The following is a 19961-nucleotide window of genomic DNA, read 5'->3' as shown; positions in this document are numbered from 1 at the left end:
GCAATACACACATGGAAATGATTATGGTTTCAGTGATTCCAATTGTTTAAAAAATTCAGTATGCATAATTTTGTGAAGGAACAAATGAAGAGTTAGGGTTTCATCCAGATGTAGGGTACTTTGTAATGATTTGAGATCTTTGTTTTAGGAATGGTTTTATTAATATAAGACAAATATCCTTTTAGAGCTATGCTCACTGTTTACTTATTTTACTGAAAACGCATCCTCCCATATTTATGAGCTGATGGTTTAGTTTGTTCCAGGTGCAGGTGTTCTGATGGCGATGTTTAATTTTGGTTGGTGTGGGTGTAGGCGTTCTGATGGAGTTATTTTCAGTCATAGATTATGCAAGGTAGAGATCCTGTGTTTTGATGGGACTGATAGCTATAAAAGAAAATGATACTTTTGAAGTACCTCTGGTATACAGGTCCTGATCTTAAAACTTCCTGTTTTATGTATTTTTTTCACTTCTTCCTCATGGTAATTTTGTGAATTAGTTGTTATGAGCTTCATTTTATCATTGAGGACACTAGGGCACAGAAAGCTTAAATAATTTGTCAAGAGTAAGGCAACTAGTCTAGTGGAGCCAAACTTTAAACCCAGGCAGTCTTCAATCTAGAGCCAACGTTTGTAACAGCCATGCTGTCCTAACACTACTATAATAACTCTGGATGGTCAGTTTAAAGGTAGTGTGGATTTTTCTTTTAAGTAGGAAGGTTAGTAGCTTATGGAGTCACAAATATTCTATCCCTATTGTGCTTTAGCAGGACATACAGTTACATACAGTGTGTCAGTTAAACTGATAAGTTGTTTGTATAAGGATATTTCTGCAGTTTGGTTTGATTTGCCTTTCCCTGAATCAAATAGAGCATAGTGGCTAGAAAGTTTAAGAATGGTAGAAAGCATCTTCTAGTAAATTTTGACTATTTTTAGACTTGGTATGCCTAGCATAGTAGGCCTACTTGTCAAGCAAAGCAGAATTAGTTCACTGTGTAAAACACATTACCTTCTCTTTCCGTCACTTTTAGAACTGCCCTACTGTTCAATACAGTAGCCATTGGCCAAATGTGGCTGTTGACACTTGACATGTGGCTAGTCCTATACATAATTGAGATACGCCCAAGTGTAAAATACACACTGGATTTTGAAGACTTAGGAAGAATGTGAGCTATCTCATTTAGTTTTTTATGGTGATTACGTATTGAAAATGATGATAATTTGGACCTGCTAGATTAAATAAACTACTTATTTTTACTTTTTTAATGTGTCTCCTATAGAATTTAAAATTACTTCTACTGCTTATGTTCTATTTGGACAATGGTATTCTAGCCAAATCAGAATATTCTGGCCTGGGATATTTTTCTAAAAGGCTGATAAGTAAATTTCATGTTTGGTTTGAGAATGACTGGCTTATAAATTTATGCTAGTTTTCATTACTTCTCTGATAACCAATGAAAACAAAGGTAGTTTACAGTTATTACTATGTTCAAAATGTTTAAAAGTCTTGTGTTATAATTTGTAGAGAATGTTTTTGATTTAAAAGTTGGTAAGAATATTATTATTAGTTAAAAGCTCTCATTAGTTTTGCCCCAAGACTTTGCTTAGCCTCTCTCTAATCGTGAAAGAAAATGGCATTAAGAATTGAACAGTACATTTTGTATGTCTCTTAAAGTTATTTCAACATTTGGTTCTGGTTGCTAGATAATAGCTAGATTTTAGATTTCCTTAGTTTAATCAGAATCTGTTACTAAAAAATCTATTTCTGTATATTTACTTCTAGAGAAAGTCTGTTCTCATTCTTGATTAGATATTGCCTTTGTTTAATCTTTAATTTTCTCACATTTAAAGGAATTAGTATTGATAATTTTCTTGCTTTGTAACTTTCTACTAGTAGAGACAGAGGCATACTGTCTTTTTTATTATATAGACTGATTTGTTTAAAAAAAATTTTTTTTTTTTTTAACATTTATTTATTTTTGAGACTGAGAGAGACAGAGCAGGAGCAGGGAAGGGGGCAGAGAGAGAGGGAGACACAGAATCCGAAGCAGGCTTCAGGCTCTGAACTGTCAGCACAGAGCCTGATGCAGGGCTCAAACCCACAAACCATTAGATCATGACCTGAGCTGAAGTCAGAGGCTTAACCAACTAAGCCACCCAGGTGCCCCTATATAGAGTGATTTGAATCTGTATTATTTCATGGTTTGTAAATGTCTGCTTAAAAATAGAATTCTGCCATCTTTCTGTTTTTCTGTGTGTTATTTCACATATTGTGCTTTAGGAACTAAAAACAAATAGCAAAGTTATTTTCTACTAAGAACAGTGTCTTTTTATTTAATGTAACTTAACTTTAAACAAAGAATATGCTAAAGGGTATAACATATTTTAGAATCATACTGTTCAACTTAAAGAAAAAAGTTGGAGTACTCTTAGATTGTGAACTAATTAGAGGCATCCTTAGTACCTGGTAGACATGCAGTTGTCTATTGAATGAAACCTTTCAACACTTACTGTGTTTATGTTCTGGTAAGATCATTGCGTTTTTACTCTAACACTTTATTCTATTTTCATGTAGCCAAACATTTCAGTAATGCAGAGTCCTCTTGTTGGAGTTATGACGACTACTCCTACTCCTGGAACAGGTAAAGGCCTTTTAATGTCAAAGACTATTCTGTCTTTTTTGAATGAGATAATATAAGACTTTGTTGATAATTGGCCAAAATTTTTTCTTTCATGTTTCAAACTTGGAGACCTTGTCAAATGTTAGTAACTTCATTCATAAGGGAAATACTTTGTATATTGGATTTTTTTTTCCTGAACTTATAGTAGGTAGGATGTGATATTCTCAAAATATTAAGAGTTTAAAGAAAATATGTACTTAGTAGTGTTTCCTCAGTTACTAAAAACTGTAATTTAAAAAAGAGGTGTTGCAGTTGGGAAGAAAAGGAATACAGAGACTGAGCAATAAAGATGTTTTGAAAGCTTTTAATATATAGCTATAAATCTAAATGTCATTGACTACAAACAGCCACTGATTATATGTAGTTTTTCTTTAAGATTAATGGTATTTTTATCACCATCAGCATCATCATTAGCACAACTCTTGTTACATATTCATATAATTTATCAAATGATCTCTCAGTAAATATATGAACACATAACCATATGTGCCAGGCCCCGGGAAACTGAACAAAATAGGTAATCCATACCTTTATTGAGTTTGCATTTATTTAAAGAATTTACATTTACATTTATAAATGAAATAATTAAACTATAAAGTTTATTAGAAGGTGATATATTTTATGGAGGAAAATTAAGCAGCAAAGAGGGGGAGTTAGCAGGTGAGGGCTTATAGGTTTAAATGGGGGGTAGTATATTAGTTTTCTATTGCTGCTGTGACAAACTACTACAAACTTAAAAGTGGCTTAAACAACAGTTCTGGAGGTGAGAAATCTCAAATGGGTCTCAATGGACTAAAATCAATGCATTTGTAAAGCTGTGTTTAGTTTATGGAAGCTCTAGGGGATAATCTGTTTTCTTGCCTTTTTCATCTTCTACCCACATTTCTTTGCTCGTGATCTCCTTTCTCCATCTTCAAAGCTAGCAACTTTGCATCTCTCTGATCATTCTTCTGTAGTCACATCTCCCCCTTCTCTCTTTTAAATACCCTTGTGAGTACAGTGGATCTGTCTGGATAATCCAGGATCATCTCCCTATTTTAAGGTCAGCTGGTTAGCAGCCTTAATTCCATCTGCAACCTTAATTCTCCTTTGTCATGTAACATAGCTTATTCCCAGGTTCCAGGGATAAGGACATGGGCATCTCTGGGGGCCATTATTCTGCTTCCTACAGAAAGGTAGAGGAAAAGTGACATTTACTCAGAAACCTAAACTAAGTAAGGGAGGGGCGCCTGGGTGGCTCAGTCGGTTAAAGCGTCCGACTTCGGCTCAGGTCATGATCTTACGGTTCGTGAGTTTGAGCCCCACGTCGGGCTCTGTGCTGACAGCTTGGAGCCTGGAGCCTGCTTGGGATTCTGTGTCTCCCTCTCTCTCTGCCCCTCCCTTGTTCATGCTCTGTCTCTCTCTGTCTCAAAAATGAATAAACGTTAAAAAAAAAAATTTAAAAAAAATTAAGGGAGGTGGGGACAGTGTTCTAGAAAGAGAAAAACGTAGAGGCACTGAGGTGGCAGTGTGTCTTGGGTGTTCAAGGAGGCTAGTGTGAAATGGAGCCAGTGAGGGGTAGAATACTAGGAAATGAGGTCAGAAAGATAACGGGGACCCATAGTACAGGGTCTTGTATGTCATGGAATCAACTGGTTTTTACCCAGAAAAGGCAGAAAACAAATAGGATGAGACTGCTGCTGTGGTGATTACAGACTTTTGGTTAAGGGGCGGGGTAGAAGCAAAACCAAAATAAGAGGCTACTACTGCATTAATCCAGTTGAGGGACAAAGCAGGGTGGGAAGAGAAAGAGGAATAACAACAACAAAAAAGATGGGACAGAAAAGCCCAGCAAGACAGTAGATTTAAAAGGAACCAGATCAACCATTATATAAACTGAAATGTACTAAACACTGCAGATAAAAGGCAGAGGTTATCAGAATTGTTAACAAAAGCAGTATCCAAAGACAAGTTTTTTGTTTTGTTTTTTTTTTTTTTTCATCTTCTGAGTCCAGAGTTTTTCAAGCGTCTGAATCTTCACTGGTGGCAGTGGTTTTTATAGTCACTTATAGGTAGATTTCTGCTACCAGTTTGATCAAGGCTATTTAGGCTTTTTCTGTACGTTCCTCAGATTTCTTCTACTATCCAGCCACTGCCTGGTTCCAAAGCCACTTCCACATTTTTAGGTATTTGTCACAGCAGCACCTGGCTTATAATCAGAATCTGTATTAATTTTTGTAAGTTTATTTATTTTGAGAGAGAGCACACACGAGCGTGGGAGGGACAGTGAGAGAGGAATAGAGAGAACACCTCAGAGCTTGACTCTGGGGCTTGATCTCACAAACTATGAGATCATGACCTGAGCTGAAATCAAGAGTCTAACGCTTAACCGACTGAGCCTCTCAAGTACCTCATAATCTGTGTTAGTTTAAATTTGCTGCCTTAACAGATTATCACAAATTTAGTGGCTTAAAACAATACAAAACTTTTTTTTTTTTTTTTTTCAATTGTAAGTAATCTCTACAACTGTTGTGGAGCTTGAACTTGTAACTGTGAGATCAGGAATTTCATGGTCCACCAACTGAGCCAACCAGGCACCCACCCCTGTTTTTTCTTTTTAAAGATTTTAAAACAGATTTATTTTCTCACTTTTTTTCTTTGCTTTAGAGCTCGGGTGTCAGCAGGGCTGTGTTCTCTTCGTGAGGTTCTGGGTATTAATCCACTTTCAAGCTCATTCATGTTGTTCGAATTTACTTCCATGTGGTTGTAGGACTGAGGTCCCTGTTTCTTTCCTAGCTGTTGCCTGGAGGTGTTTCTCAGCTTGTAGAGTCTGCCCTTATTCTTTGGCTTGTGACTCCCTTTCCATATTCAAAGACAGCAGTGGCACATCAAGGTCTCTTTTATACTTTGAATCTCTCTGACCTCCCTCTTCTCTTGTATTTCTGACTTGACTTTCCTGCCATCTGCTGCTATTAAGGGCTCATTTGATGATATTGGGCCTACTGGAATAATCCAGGGTAATTCCTTATTTTAAGATCCAGCTGATTAATAACCTTCATTTTATCCAGCAGTACCTGGACTAGTGTTTGAATTACCAATGAATTAAACCAGGGGACAGAAACTTTGGGGGTATATCTTTAGATTCCTGTCTGCCACCTATACCATAGTGAACAATTTAGGTGTGTTACCTCAGTCTTAGTTACATATGTGAGGTGGAATGTTCTGGGGGGAGTTCAGGTATTAACAGTCTTAATCTGATCATGCAAATAGGTAGATGACAATGTTTTGTTACTTGACTAGTTGCTACAATAGTCACTCTTCATTATTCAGTTGAGTCAGTTAAGTCATCCCAGGGACATTGAAAATGCAAAAACACAATGTTAAGTAATGTACTTCATGCTTTAAAGGTTCTCTTAGTTGTTTGAAAAGCATACATGATAATATTCTTATTGTTGTCAAGTAGAAGAACACATGATTAAAGTTATTTAAACATCCTTTTGTTATTTTTCTCAAATAGTGTTAACTTCTGTGAGGTTCTTGTACTTTTAGAATTTTTTATGAAAATACAAGAACCATGGTAGGAAAATAATATGTATCGTAAATTGGCCACTGGGAGCCACTGCTGCTTCTACTTTGAGGTTAAGGAATTTATGTTTAGAAAGTCTTCATGTGGCATATGTGAAAAAGAATATTTTTGAAAAGGTATGATGGGCATGAGGATCTATCGTGTGATCAATAATAAGCAACAAAAAGGGGGAAAAGAAGTTGACTTGAGAAAATTGAAAGGAAAATGTAGACTTAAAACTTAGAGCTTTTTTTTTTTTTAGCTCCTATAGTGTTAACCAAATGAAAATTTCTTGTATAATTTGTAAATTTTAACTTTCTGAGATAGACAACTTTTTTTTTTTTTTAATTTTTTTTTTCAACGTTTTTTATTTATTTTTGGGACAGAGAGAGACAGAGCATGAACGGGAGAGGGGCAGAGAGAGAGGGAGACACAGAATCGGAAACAGGCTCCAGGCTCCGAGCCATCAGCCCAGAGCCTGATGCGGGGCTCGAACTCACGGACCGCGAGATCGTGACCTGGCTGAAGTCGGATGCTTAACCGACTGCGCCACCCAGGCGCCCCTAGACAACTTTTATAAAGAGATATCATGGGGTTTAGTGATGTTAGTGTGTTTATGCTTAGGTCTTTGTGTCCAATAAGGAGTTTTTTGTTTGTTTTAATTTTGTAAGTGATGTTAAAATCTTTTTAAAAATTTTATTTCTGGTGCAGGGAAACCTTGGTCATATGATAAAGTGAGAAATCTAGATTAGAGAATTTCAGAAACTGTTTTCAATCATGGCATATTATTGCCCTGAGTATGTTTGGCCTGTTTCCCTGTCTGCACCTCTCAGTTTTCTTCTGCTGCTATTTAAATATTCCTCTGTTTTTCACACTCTTTTAAATTTTTTCTTAATTTTTTTGAACTGCTTTCATGTATCTATCCGTTTTCTTCTCAAATGGTATACCACTTTTGTCTACTGAATTAGAATCCTTATTTATGTTAGCATATTGTTAACGGACTAAGTGTGTTATTCAGACTATAGTACTTTCCAAGTGTTTTTGTTGATGCTAGGAGCTCAGAGTTCTGATAGTGTTCCTAGGAGAGGAGGAAGAGGACTAATTTATCCGTGAGGGACCTTTTCCTGACACTTCTTTGTCTGATGTGGGTTAGCTGATCTTGCATGTGCTTCTGTACAGCTGTCTCTGCTTAGCTCCTATCTTTCTCCACTACTGGACTATGAACTCCTTCAGGACAGAGATTCTTTCTGTATTTTTCATTATTTACCCATCACAGAGCTGGTTATAAAGGGACCTCAGTAAACATTTGTTGACTGAATGGGTTGATGGATATAAACTGTAGTGAATTGAATAGTGGCCCTGAAATGGTATGTCCTTGTCTTAATCCCCAGAATCTATGACTCTTACTGTGTGGTTCAAATAAATAGTTAAGGTCTTGAGAGGAGGAGCTCCCAAGGAAATCTTGAAAATTCAGGAGAGAGCAGAGTAGGGAGAAGGTAATCTTGATAATTACCTAGATGGTCCCTAAATTCAATCATTAGTGTCCTTAACAGGAAAGAGAGATTTGACACAGACCTCCAAAACATGCAGTGGATTAGGTGATGTGAAGACAGGCACAGATTGGAGTGTTGTCACCACGAGCCAATGAACACCAAAATATGCCAGCAGTAACCAGAAGCTAGAAGAGGCAAGCGATTGATTCTCTCTGAGTGCCTTTGGCACACATTTGGTCCTGATGAAAATTTGATCTTGGACTTCTGGCTGTGACAAGAGCTGTGAGACAATAAATTTCTCTTGTTTTCAGCCACCCAGTTTGTGGTAATTTGTTAGAACAGACACAGGAAACCAGTATATATGTATATAACGTTTTGAGGTGATGACATCCCAATACCAAAAAGAGGATTGGAATATTTGTGTCTAACTTGACATGGCATAGTTTTAAAAAAAATTACAATTAGAGTAGTAAACACTAACCTTACTCCAGATTGCATTAGTTTCGGATGCTGCTGAAACAAATTATCGCAGATTTATGGCTTAAAACAACTCAAATTTGGGGTGCCTGGGTGGCTCAGTTGGTTAAGTGTCCGACTTTGGCTCAGGTCATGATCTCACGGTTCATGGGTTCAAGCCCCGCATCGGGCTCTGTGCTGACAGCTTGGAGCCAGGAGTCTGCTTCAGATTCTCTCTCTCCCTCTCTCTCTGCCCCTCCCCTGCTCACTCTCTGTCTCACTCTCAAAAATAAATAAACATTAAAAAAATTTAAAATAAAAAACTCATTTATTACATTAAAATTCTGGAGGTCAGAAGTCTAATATTGTCAATGGGCTGAAATCAAGGCATCAATAGATCTGTGTACTTTTCTGGAGGTTCTAGGGGTTAATCTTTTTTTTTTTCTTTTTTTTTTTTTTTTTTTTCCCTGTCTCCTTTCTAGCTTTTAGAAGCTATCCATATTTCTTGGCTCATGGTTCCCTACCATCTTCGAAGTCTGCACTAATCAGTTGGGCCTTTCTTCTACCACTCTTTCTTTCTCCATTTAAGGAATCTTGTGATTATGTTGGACCTACTAGGTTAATCCAGGATAATATTCTCATTTAAGATCAGGTGATTAGTAGTCTTAATTCCATGTACATCCTGTATTTCTTTTTACCATGTAATGTAATTTGCTCACAGCTTCTGGATATTAGGATTTGGACATCTTTGGGAGACCATTTTCTGCCTAACATACTGATTTTTTAAAATTAGTCACCAAAATTTATTTAATCTCATGCCAGACTAACCATAGTACCATTGAATAGAGTCTAGCTTTGGTGGGGATAATATTTTCTATTTTAGTCAAAATAATAAAAGCAGATAGTTTTTAAAAATCAAACAGTACTAAAAAAAAAAAAAATCAAACAGTACTTAACTATGTACAATGAAATGCAGCATTCTTTAGCCTTATTCCTCCAGAACCAGTCCAGACCTTAGAGCTATTCCTTTTGGAATTTACTTTCATTTATCTAAATGAGATGCTATGTTAGTTTCAAATTACCACAAATTTAGTGGCCTAAAATAATTCAGATTTATTCTGTTGCAGTTTTGTAGAAGCCAGAAGTCCAGAATCAGTTTCCTTGGGCTAAAGTCAAAGCGTTGGTAGGACTAGTTTCTTCTGGAGGTTCTAAGGAGAATTCATTTTCTTTTTTTCTCCCAGCTTCTAACAGTTACCCGTATTCTTTGGTTTGTGGCCCCTTTCATCTTCAAAGTGTATCTCTCCAATCTCTGTTTTCATCATCACATCACCTCTATGGAGTTAAAAAATCTTCCTCCCTCTCCCTTTTTTAAGGGCACTAGTGGATATATTGGGAGCCCACCTGAATAATCTTGGATAATCTTCCCATTTCAAGATTGTTAAGCACATCTGCAGAGTCCCTTTTGCCATATAAGTAAAATATTCACAGGTTCCAGGTATTAGGATATAGTCATGTTGGAGGTCCATATATTGTTGGAGTCCACCATATATGATTATGTGGCTAATCGATTGTCAGTTTTCAATGTTGGTATATTATCTTAAGGTAATTGGAGTTTATCTTACCTCCACATTATCTGAATATAATTATATCAGACTTTATTCCTTTGTCAATGTTTGTTATGACTATATAAACACTTTTTTATGCTTAACCAAGTAGTATAATTTATCTTTCTCTAAAATTTTTCTAAGTTAATAATTGTATTTTTTCCCATTTGTCTAATTTTCTCTGTGCCATCTACTCCTTTGATTTTAGGCAAATGTCGTTGCTAAGATACATATCTGAGCATTTAAAAAATGCTCAAAGATAGTTTCAAATAGTTTTTTGTTTCACTTTAAACTGAGAACTCTCTTTTAGCCTCTGTTTGGGCTGTTTCCTGTTTGAGCATGGTACACAGCTATCTTCCTAGGACTTGCCTTGGCAAGTTTCTGAGCTATTTGCTCATTTTTGTAGGGAACATATTTGAGTAGCTTTCAAAGCTTGTGAGGGAAATGAAATTTTTGACCTCATGTTGACTGAAATGCTTTTTTTTCCCCTCCCTCCCCTGTCTTCACACCGAATTGCTAGTTTGGCTGGGTATTGTATTTTAGGTCAGAACTTTGGAGTCATCATTCCATTCTCTTTAAGCTTCTAGTGTTTTGTGGAAGTCATGTGTGGTAATGATTTCTTAGTCTTTGTATATGGCCTGGTTTCAAAAAATTTTAAGATCTGTGGTTAGTATTCTCAATTGCACAACTGTGCTATCACGTGGGGCTTTTTCATTTGTTTCTCTGGGGAATTAATTGATCCTTTAAGTCAAGATACTTACCTACAGTTTGGGGAAATTTTCCTGTATTTGTTCAATAATTGCTCTTCTTTTTGTTTCCTACTTCTGGAATTCCTTTGGTTTGTAAGCACTGCAGAGATACTTTTTCTCCCTTATATTCTCTTTTATATATGTATTCTACTTTCTGAGACATGTCTTCAGTCTCAGCTTCCAACTCTTGTAATAATTTATTTTGTCATTTTTAATTACCAAAAACTTTTTTGTTGTTGTAGATCTCTGAATGTCTTTAAAAACATAGTTTCCTTTTCTTGTTTCATGGGTAAAATGTCATTCCAGTGAGAATAATGTTGGTCTTTTTTATTCTTGCTCATATTGTCTTGTTTTTTAAGTTTTCTTTCTTGGTAGAGGCATATTTAATTGAATGAGAGACTAAAAAAGCTCCTTGAAATCTGTGCATGTGTATGGATCAACATTGTCTGGAAAGTGGAAATTGGTGGCTTTTTTGTCTCTTACTGGACTTTCCTGTAAGAGGAATGGACCGTCAGTTAAATTTTTGTTGGGGAAATCTCTGATTTCAGCATATGTAGGTCTTTTTTTCTTTTAAGTTTTCTCAAAGAAGAATTCTTTATATTGAGCCTTAATGTCTGTGTAGGTGGTCTGAATTTAGAAAGGGGAGAAGTCTCCTTTTCAGTATGCAGACTTTCACTTAATCAGTTTCCATACAGTTGTTCTCTGCTGTGATTAGACTTACTGGGTCCTGAGCCATTTAGATTCCTTTTCCTCAGATATTAAGTCCTTGGTGTCATCAGGTCCAGTGGCTGAATGATAGTCATCTGGCTGCTTAAGATGAGGTAGGACCTATCCTCTCATTTCTTACTGTATACACTTTCAACTAGTTTTCTTTGATTTCAGCCAGCAGCCTCTTTCATACCTTCCATAGTTCCTGTGTTCTCAAAACCTGAGGCTTTCTAGAATGATTGTCATTGGGTGTCTGACAGGGATTAGAGGTGAATACAAGTGTTCAGTTCACCATGTTTGATTGGGTGTTGTTATACACATTGTTCATTATGTTCTTGGGTACAATGAGTTTGTTAAATTGAAAAGTCTGAGGACACATTCCCTACAAGATTGCCCTCACTTCTGATGCCAGTTACAAATTTGGAGGTCCCCAAGCCTACCCTCACTTCAGACCAACTGGCTACAAATGCAGGGATTTCCAGCCCTACTCTAAGATTTGATAATTTACAGGAAAGACTCAGAACCCACTGAAAGTGCTATGTTTAAAGTTACAGTTTTATTAGAGCAAAACAGTATAAATTAGAGCCAAAGAAAGATGTATAGGGCAAAGTTTGGGAGAATTCCAAATATGAAGCTCCCATGGCATGTTACCCTCTATGAGAAATAAGCCCGCTAACCCAAAGGAGGGACGTGGAGACTCGGAGCACAGTGAAGTGAGTCTTTAATCAAGATTCTTGCAAGAGTGGGGTGTCTGATAGGCATGCTCCCTACAGTTACAGCAGACAATGTATCTTCTCGTGTGCAAGTCCCTCCCCTGATTCCTCATTAGCTGAGTTACAGAGGTTACAGCCTTACCCAGAAATCACTTATGCCCATGTAAGGCAAAAAGTACATTCCCTGAGGTGATGCAGAGACTTCAGTTCTTTGGCGCATGCTCATTGCAAAGCCCGCAAAATGGAGATGGGGGCGGGGAAGAAGAACCCGGAAGTAAGTGTCTAAGGGTTTGGGACTCCATGGGGGGGGGGGGGGTTGTACATATTTCCGATAGGTTGTAAACCTATTGTTAATCAGACAGCACAGCCTTTATTTGGTATTTCTGAAAGTGAATCATTTCACTTCTCACACTCTTCAGAATTGATATATGGTGCTTATACTGGCAGCTAGGGAAGTTCACTGAAGCCTTCATGTCCAGAGTTTTTATTAGAGTTTCATTAAGTAAACATGACTGATTGAGTCATTGATCAAGTGGCTCAAATCAAATTTCAGGCCCCTCTGCCCCAAGGTGGGATGATAGCATGTGGCTCAAGGCTCCAACCAGAATCACATGGTTGGTTTTTATGGTGTGACCTGCCCCCCATCCTGAATCACCTTGTTAGCATAAACTTATCAGGTGCACTTGAGGGGCCTGCCATGAATAACAGGGGAAAGTCTCCTGTCTCTGGGGAAGTTCCTAGGGTTTAGAGGTTCCCTCCCAGGAACCTGACAGAGGTCAGACCTCTCTTTGGGCTGAGGCCAAATTCTTTTTTTTTAATTTTTTTTTTAACGTTTATTTATTTTTGAGACAGAGAGAGACAGAGCATGAACGGGGGAGGGTCAGAGAGAGAGGGAGACACAGAATCTGAAACAGGCTCCAGGCTCTGAGCAGTCAGCATAGAGCCCGACGTGGGGTTCGAACTCGCGGACGGTGAGATCGTGACCTGAGCCGAAGTCGGAAGCCTAACCGACTGAGCCACCCAGGCGCCCCGAGGCCAGATTCTTTATTGCACATAGAGCTACTTGGTTTCATGGTAAGAAGGAAGAGCACTGTCAGGAACCACTTTTTTCCCAAGTTTCTTGTGCCGTATATCTGTTTAAAATTTATCACTCTTTTTATCTCCATTTATGTTAGTGGCCTATTTTGAAATAATTAAATCTATTCTTTAATTGAAGACATTTCATAAAGGGTAATAAGGTCTTTTGCCCTCTACTTTAATTTGATCTTATGAAGAGTGTTTGAATAGTAATTTACCAAGGGAGACACATTACAGTCCAATTTGATGTGGTTTGATAGGTGTACTTTATTTTCATCTTATAAAGCTTAGCATGTGGGTACAAGAAGTCTGATTGAAAGGAAGTAAAATCAGTGGAGCAATTAAACATTAACAAGGTGGGGGGCAATTATGCTAAAGTTATGTAAATAGTTTTAGATTATGTATAAGTAATTATGTTTTTCAGAGTAGTTGACAGGGCAAAAATTAGATTGCTTATTCGTTTGAGACTTAATTTTGATTTGTTTTATTTTTAAAGGTCATAATGGTTGTCTCATTTTGAGCCTTCATTTAATTTCTTGCTTGAAGGTTATTACATGATGTAGCATAACTAAATTGAACCTTTTTAATGGTAATACACAACATAAAAAATTGGAATTGGCTTTAGATTTTATATTAAAATGCTCTTTACCATCTTTTGTATGTTAAAGGCATGTCTTTGTGGTAAGAACTAAATTCATTTAAAAATATCTTTTGTGTCTTTTGCTTATTTCCTAAAGGGATAGTTGATAAGTTAGTTGATAAGCAGACACTTGTCAAAGTAGCGAGTTACATTTTAAATCATCCTCATTTTTTTTTTTTTTTAAAGTTTACTTATTTTGAGAGGGCATGTGTTTGCACGTTTGCGCCATCAGGGAGGGGCAGAGAGAGAGATAATTAATCTCAGGCAGGCTCCACACTGACAGTTAGATGCAGGGCTCGAACCCCCACAAACTGGGAGGTCATGACCTGAACTGAAATCAAGAGTTGGATGCTTAACCAATTGAGCCACCCAGGCACCCCAAATCCTCATTTAAAAAATGTGTTGTACTTATTAAATGCATCTGTGATGATGAGGAAAAAGAATAATTGGTAGATAAATGTATTATAGCATGTATGTAGTTTGATTCTTTTTTTTAAATGTTTATTTATTGTTGATAGACCGAGTACGAACAGGGAAGGGGCAGAGACAGAGGGAGACACAGAATCTGAAGCAGGCTCCAAGGTTTGAGCTGTCAGCACAGAGCCCGACGCAGGGCTAGAACTCATGAACTGTGAGATCATGACCTGAGCCAAAGTCGGATGGATGCTTAAACAACTGAGCCACCCAGGCACCCCACAGTTTGATTTTTTTCAATAAATTGTATTATCTCTTTTATTAAGCATGAATTTGGTTTTAAAATTTAAATCTATAAGACTCAGCCATGTAATACACTGAGATTCCATTTCCTTCTTGTATACCTTTTGTGTTCTCTAGAGTTAATAATGATTGCATATCATCATTTGCTTGATTACTTTTGTAAAAATATTTGAATATTCATTTTTCAAGCTTTCTGGCTACTGAGCTATTTTTTGTTAACCTGGTTACTTGATGGCTGAATGTAAGCAATCTTGAGCATCTTTCCTTGTTTCCTAGTAATGTCTAAGAATGTTCTGTTCTGAATTAAATAGATTCTTCAATAATCGTTTATAGAGCTGAGGTGATCTGAAACTTTTTTCTGAAAGAAAGGCTGCATTACTAGGTTAAATTAGATTAATTGTGGGTTTCTACATTTGAGTCCAATTAAAGGACATGGATGCAAGTTGTATGACATAGATAAAAGAGTTAAGAATTTTCAAATCTTTAGGTGATCATATTTTTTCTCTTTAATTAGAATCACATTGTTGCATTATAGTTTTTACTTGATTGATTAGCTTTAACTTTTGATACTGTTGAGGGTATAGTTTTGGTTTAGTACTTTTTGGAGGCAAGAGATGGACATCATTCTTGGAAATCTTTCAGACTTTATATATTTGTGCCTTCAATGTAAAAGAAGTACCAATGTATGTACCAAGTACATCATTTATATTGAAGTTTAGTATTGTTAAAATAGTTAACTTTTGTGAGTTCTTGTCTAACACTATTCCATTTTATTATTGGAGTAACAGGTAAGTCTTGTGGGTATAATAACTAAGGGAAACTAACACTTATTACAGGTTTAAGATACAGTTGACATAAAACATGTATATGTTTAAGGTATACAGTATGTTTATTCAACAAGCATATGTTGTAGAATGACCATTGTGTTGACTTTCAAGTATATAAAACGATATTATTAACAATAATCACCATGGTGTTGTTTAGATCCCCAGTACTTACTCACCTTATGACTGGAAGTTTGTACCCTTTGACCAATATCTCTCCATATCCTTCAGCTCCTAGGCCATAGTAACCACTACTCTACTCTCTGTTTGTCTGAGTTGGGCTTTTTTACATTTCACATATAACTGAGATCATACGGTATTTAGTATTTGTCTTTTCTTTGCTGACTTCTTTCACTTACCATGCACGTCATGTTAATGGCAGGATGCCATCCAAATGGCAGGATTTCCTTCCTTCTCATGGCTGAAAAACATCCATTGTGTATATGTACCATCTCTTCTTTATCCATTCATCCACTGAGGGACACTTCGATTATTTTCATATCTTGGCTAATGTGAATAATGCTGCAAGGAACATGGAAGTGCAGATACCATTTTGAGATCCTGTTTCCATTTTCTTTGGATCTATATCCAAGAATGGGATTGTTGGATCATGTGGTAGTGCTATTTGTAATTTTTGAAGAATCTCCATAGAGTTTTCCATAATGGCTGTACCAATTTATATTCCCACCAGCAGTGTACAAGGATTTCCTTTCCTTCGAATCCTTGCCAACACTTAGCTCATGTCTTTCTGATGATAGCCTTTCTAAAAGGTGTGAGGGGATATCTCATTGGGGCTTTGATTTGCATTTTCCTGATGATTAGTGGTTTTGAGCATCATTTTGGTACCTGTTGGCTATATGTATGTTGTCTTTGGAAAAATGTCTATTCAGTTGCTCTGCTGACTTTTTTTGCTGTTGAGTTGTATGAGTTTCTTATATATTTTAAAGAGTAACCCCTATCATATACGTGGTTTGCATATACTTTCTTCCATTCCATATGCTGCCTTTTCATTTTGCTAATGATTTTGTAGATGCTTTGGGTAAGTATGGACTTTAACAATACTAATTCTTCCTATCTGTGAACGTGGTATATCTTTCCATTTGTTTTTTCAGTTTCTTTGATCAGAGTCTTGTGGTTTTCAGTATATAAATCTTTCATCTCCTTGGTTAAATTTATTCCTATGTATTTTATTATTCTTGATGGTATTTTAACATTTATTTATTTTTGAGGGACAGAGCATGAGCAGGGGAGGGGGGAGGAGAGAGAGAGAGAGAGAGAGAGAGAGAGAGAGAGAGAGAGAGACAGAGACAGGATCCCAAGCAGGCTCCAGGCTCTGAGCTGTTTGTTAGCACAGAGCCAGACACGGGCCTCGAACTCACAAACTGCAAGACCATGACTTGAGCTGAAGTCGGAGGCTCAACTGACTGAGCCACCCAGGCGCTCCTTCTTGATGGTATTTTAAAGGAGATTATTTCATTTGTTTTTTAGTTATTGTTGTCAACGTGTAGAAATGCAGCTGATCTCTGTGTGTTGGTTTTGTATTCTGCAACTTCACTGAATTCATTAATTAGTTCTAAAGGTTTTTTAGTGGAGTCTTTAAGATTTTCTATGTATAAGATTATTTTATGTGCAAAAACAATTTTGCATCTTTCTTTCCGATTTTGGATGCCTGTTATTTTTTATATTTTTCTTACTTGATTGCTTTGATAAGTACTTCCAGTACTATGTCAAAAGGAGTGGTAAGTGGGCACCCTTGTTTCTGATTGTAAAGGAAAAACCTTCAGCCTTTTCATCACTGAATATGATGTCAGATGTGGGCTTATCGTATATAGCCTTTATTATGTTGAAGTATGATCCTCCTATATCCAGTTTGTTGAGCATTTTTATCATGAGAAAATGTTTTGTTTTTGTCAAAAGCTTTTTCTGCATCTGTTGATGATCATCTGATTTTAATCTGGCATTTGTGTCAGAATAATGCTGCCCTGGTAAAATGGAAACTAACATTTATTGAACCTATTAAACATACTCTTTCAGTTAATCTTCTCTATGTTGGATAGATGTTAGATACGCATTTGTGTTTTGTGTTCTTCATATGTAAAAAGCAGAAGCTAGGTTCTGTCTCATAGAATTGCCTTTAGGATTAAATATGAATACATGCAAATAACCTGTAATCCCACCTTGAACATAGTATAAATGCTCAATCCTTGTTAGCAACTATCATTAATATTGTTACTGTTTTTTTATTTTTTGTTGTAATATTTGGGAAGTAAGGCTCAGTAACTCTCTTTAATTGTGACATTAAGTTATAGAACTATAGTGTGAACTAACTACAAACCCTTTTACTCTATTCCCACTCATCTTCCCATGATGCTCTCTAGCAAGGTGAATGATTGGTTCAGGGGTAGCAACACTAGCCTTCTGCCATCCAGTCCAATCCTTTCTGGGCTTCTGACACAATTACGTGTTACCTTCCTCAAAGCAAGGTGTTGTACTTCCTTCTCCCCCTATACATTAAAGATATTTTCATTATTTTTTGTAATTCACTAGCAGTTGGAACATGAGGATCTAAAATAAGAATGTTCCAAAATAGATTGCAGGGGGCCTGTTTAGGTTTTTCCTTTTTAAAATTTGCTCTGACCTTTTAAGTGTTGTATCTGGAAAGTAACTTGATTCTCCAGTCCTTCTTTGTTACGGATTAACAGTGTGTCACTGTGACTGGTCGTTGAATGTGTTTCTTTGTTAAGAGAACTTTTTGTGTGGTTCTAAGAAAATCATTCTGTATTCATGAGTAGGAAAACTCAGTTACCCTTTTTGCATCTCAGCTTTGGATTTGAATACTAGCTTTATTGCTCATTTCCTAATAGCAGTTCCTGTGTGCATTAATCAAGCATTTTTAAGGTATATACAATGTACTCAACCCAAGATCAGCATTTACCAAAGTATGTGTTTTATGAAGGTAAAATGTAGTCATTATAGTATAGGAAATTTTGGGTTGAATAAAGTTTTAAATATTTATTGACTAATCTTCGCAAGTTTTTTTTATGTGCATTATAAATCTCCCATCAGGATAATATATTATATGGCCTTTTATAAAACTTAACACACTGGCTCTCCCCGCCCCCCCCCCCCCCTTTTATTTTTCTAAGAATATACTTTGAGGACTCCATTTGACTACAGACACTTTGGAATGTTAGGTTGATTTTCAACTCAACTGGGAATTCAGGACAAATGACATGACTAAGCAGCAGATACACAGTTAGAATGTATTGAGCAGAGAACCTCCAGAAAATCAGTAAACGTGGGTTGTGAATGATGTACAAGGCCCTGTAAAACAGTTGTTCTCAGGCTTCTTTGTTGTAGGATCCTTAATACATTCTTAGAAATTAAAGGCCAGAGAGGTTTGGGGTTATACCTTTTGATAGTTACTGCATTAGAAATTAAAAAAATATTTTACAGTATGTATTAATTCATTTTAATGTAATTTGTTTCATGTAAACATAAGGAACTTTAAAAAATAACTTTTCTACAAGAAAAGATTATGATGAGAATGACATTGCTTTGTGTTTTTCAAATTTTAATGTCTGGTTTAAAATAGAGTTGAATTCTCATATCTGCATTTTTTTTTCTTTAAACATGTATTTATTTTGAGAGAGAGAGCATGCGCAAGGATGGGAGGGGCAGAAAAAGAATCCCAGTAGGCTTGTGCTGTCAGCATAGGAGCCAGATGCAGGGCTCGAACCCACAAACCATAAGATCATGACCTGAACCGAAACCAAGACTTGGATGCTTAACCTCCTAGACACCCCCTTATATCTGCTTCTGTATTCAATCTCGGTGCTTGATTGAATGCTTGATTGAATTGCATCAAGCATCCTTTGGAAAGGTCCATTGTACTCATGAGAGAATTAAGAGTATAAAGGCAAATGAAACCTTAAATCACTATGAAAATAACTTTGACTTGGCTGATCCCATCAAGAGAGGTTGTAAGTTATTCAGAGTCTCCAGTCCATACTTGTAGAATTGCTGGTGTAGTAAATACAAATGTTAACTAGATTACTTCCTAAGAGCTTGTCCTTTGAATTTGGATTGCATAGATTGGAATTTTGGCTGCACTTCTTGACATTATTTAACATCCCGTTTCCTAATTCGTTAATTGGAGTTACTAATAGAACCTACCTTGTAAGATGGTTAGAATTAAATAAACTTAGACCTGTAAAATGGTATAATAAGTACCATGAAATAAATAAATGAAATGTTGCTGTTCATTATTATTTCAAAATTTTAGTCCTGTTATGGCACTTTTGTTCACAATTTTCCATTGGCTTCCCAACTCGTTTGAGGTAAAAGCCAAAGCCTTTACTGTAGCTTACAAAGTTGTTTTTTTGGGGGGGATCTGATTTTTTTGTTGCCTCTCGCTGTGCTCATCATATACTTGTTTTGACCTCACGTCCCCTCTTCACTGTCTTGTTCATCAAACACCAATCGTATCCTTTCTCAGGTCCTTTGTATGGGGTTTTTTCTCCATTTAACATTTATTTCTTCAGATACTGGCATGTTTTGCCCTCCCCCTTCTTTGGGTTTTTATTTTAATGTCACCTCAGCAAAATCTTTGTTTCATTTAACGCTTCCGTGTATGTATATAGGTACACACTGCTTTATCTATTTTTCTGTAGGATTTTCCTTCCTTCCTCCCTTCCTTCCTCCCTCCCTCCCTTCCTTCCTTCCTTCCTTCCTTCCTTCCTTCCTTCCTTCCTTCCT

At 36.6% G+C, this 19961-nt stretch overlaps 1 protein-coding gene across 5 annotated transcripts in view; it reads left to right on the top strand.

The window, feature by feature from the left end:
* NUP35 (nucleoporin 35) overlaps window positions 1-19961 on the top strand; it is a 40850-nt gene that overhangs the window by 7684 nt on the left and 13205 nt on the right. For all 5 annotated transcript variants that reach the window (XR_007454340.1, XR_007454341.1, XM_049615382.1 and 2 more), the window contains exon 4: window positions 2573-2639. Coding sequence is in view for 3 of the 5 variants with exons in the window: in XM_049615382.1 (XP_049471339.1) it covers window positions 2573-2639 (67 nt within the window). In the remaining 2 variants the exon portion in view is untranslated. The remainder of the gene's footprint in view (window positions 1-2572; window positions 2640-19961) is intronic.

This window comes from Panthera uncia (genome assembly GCF_023721935.1).
Source record: "Panthera uncia isolate 11264 chromosome C1 unlocalized genomic scaffold, Puncia_PCG_1.0 HiC_scaffold_3, whole genome shotgun sequence".
NCBI classification, from domain to species: Eukaryota; Metazoa; Chordata; class Mammalia; order Carnivora; family Felidae; genus Panthera; species Panthera uncia.
This window is presented reverse-complemented; position numbering and strand designations above follow the sequence as displayed.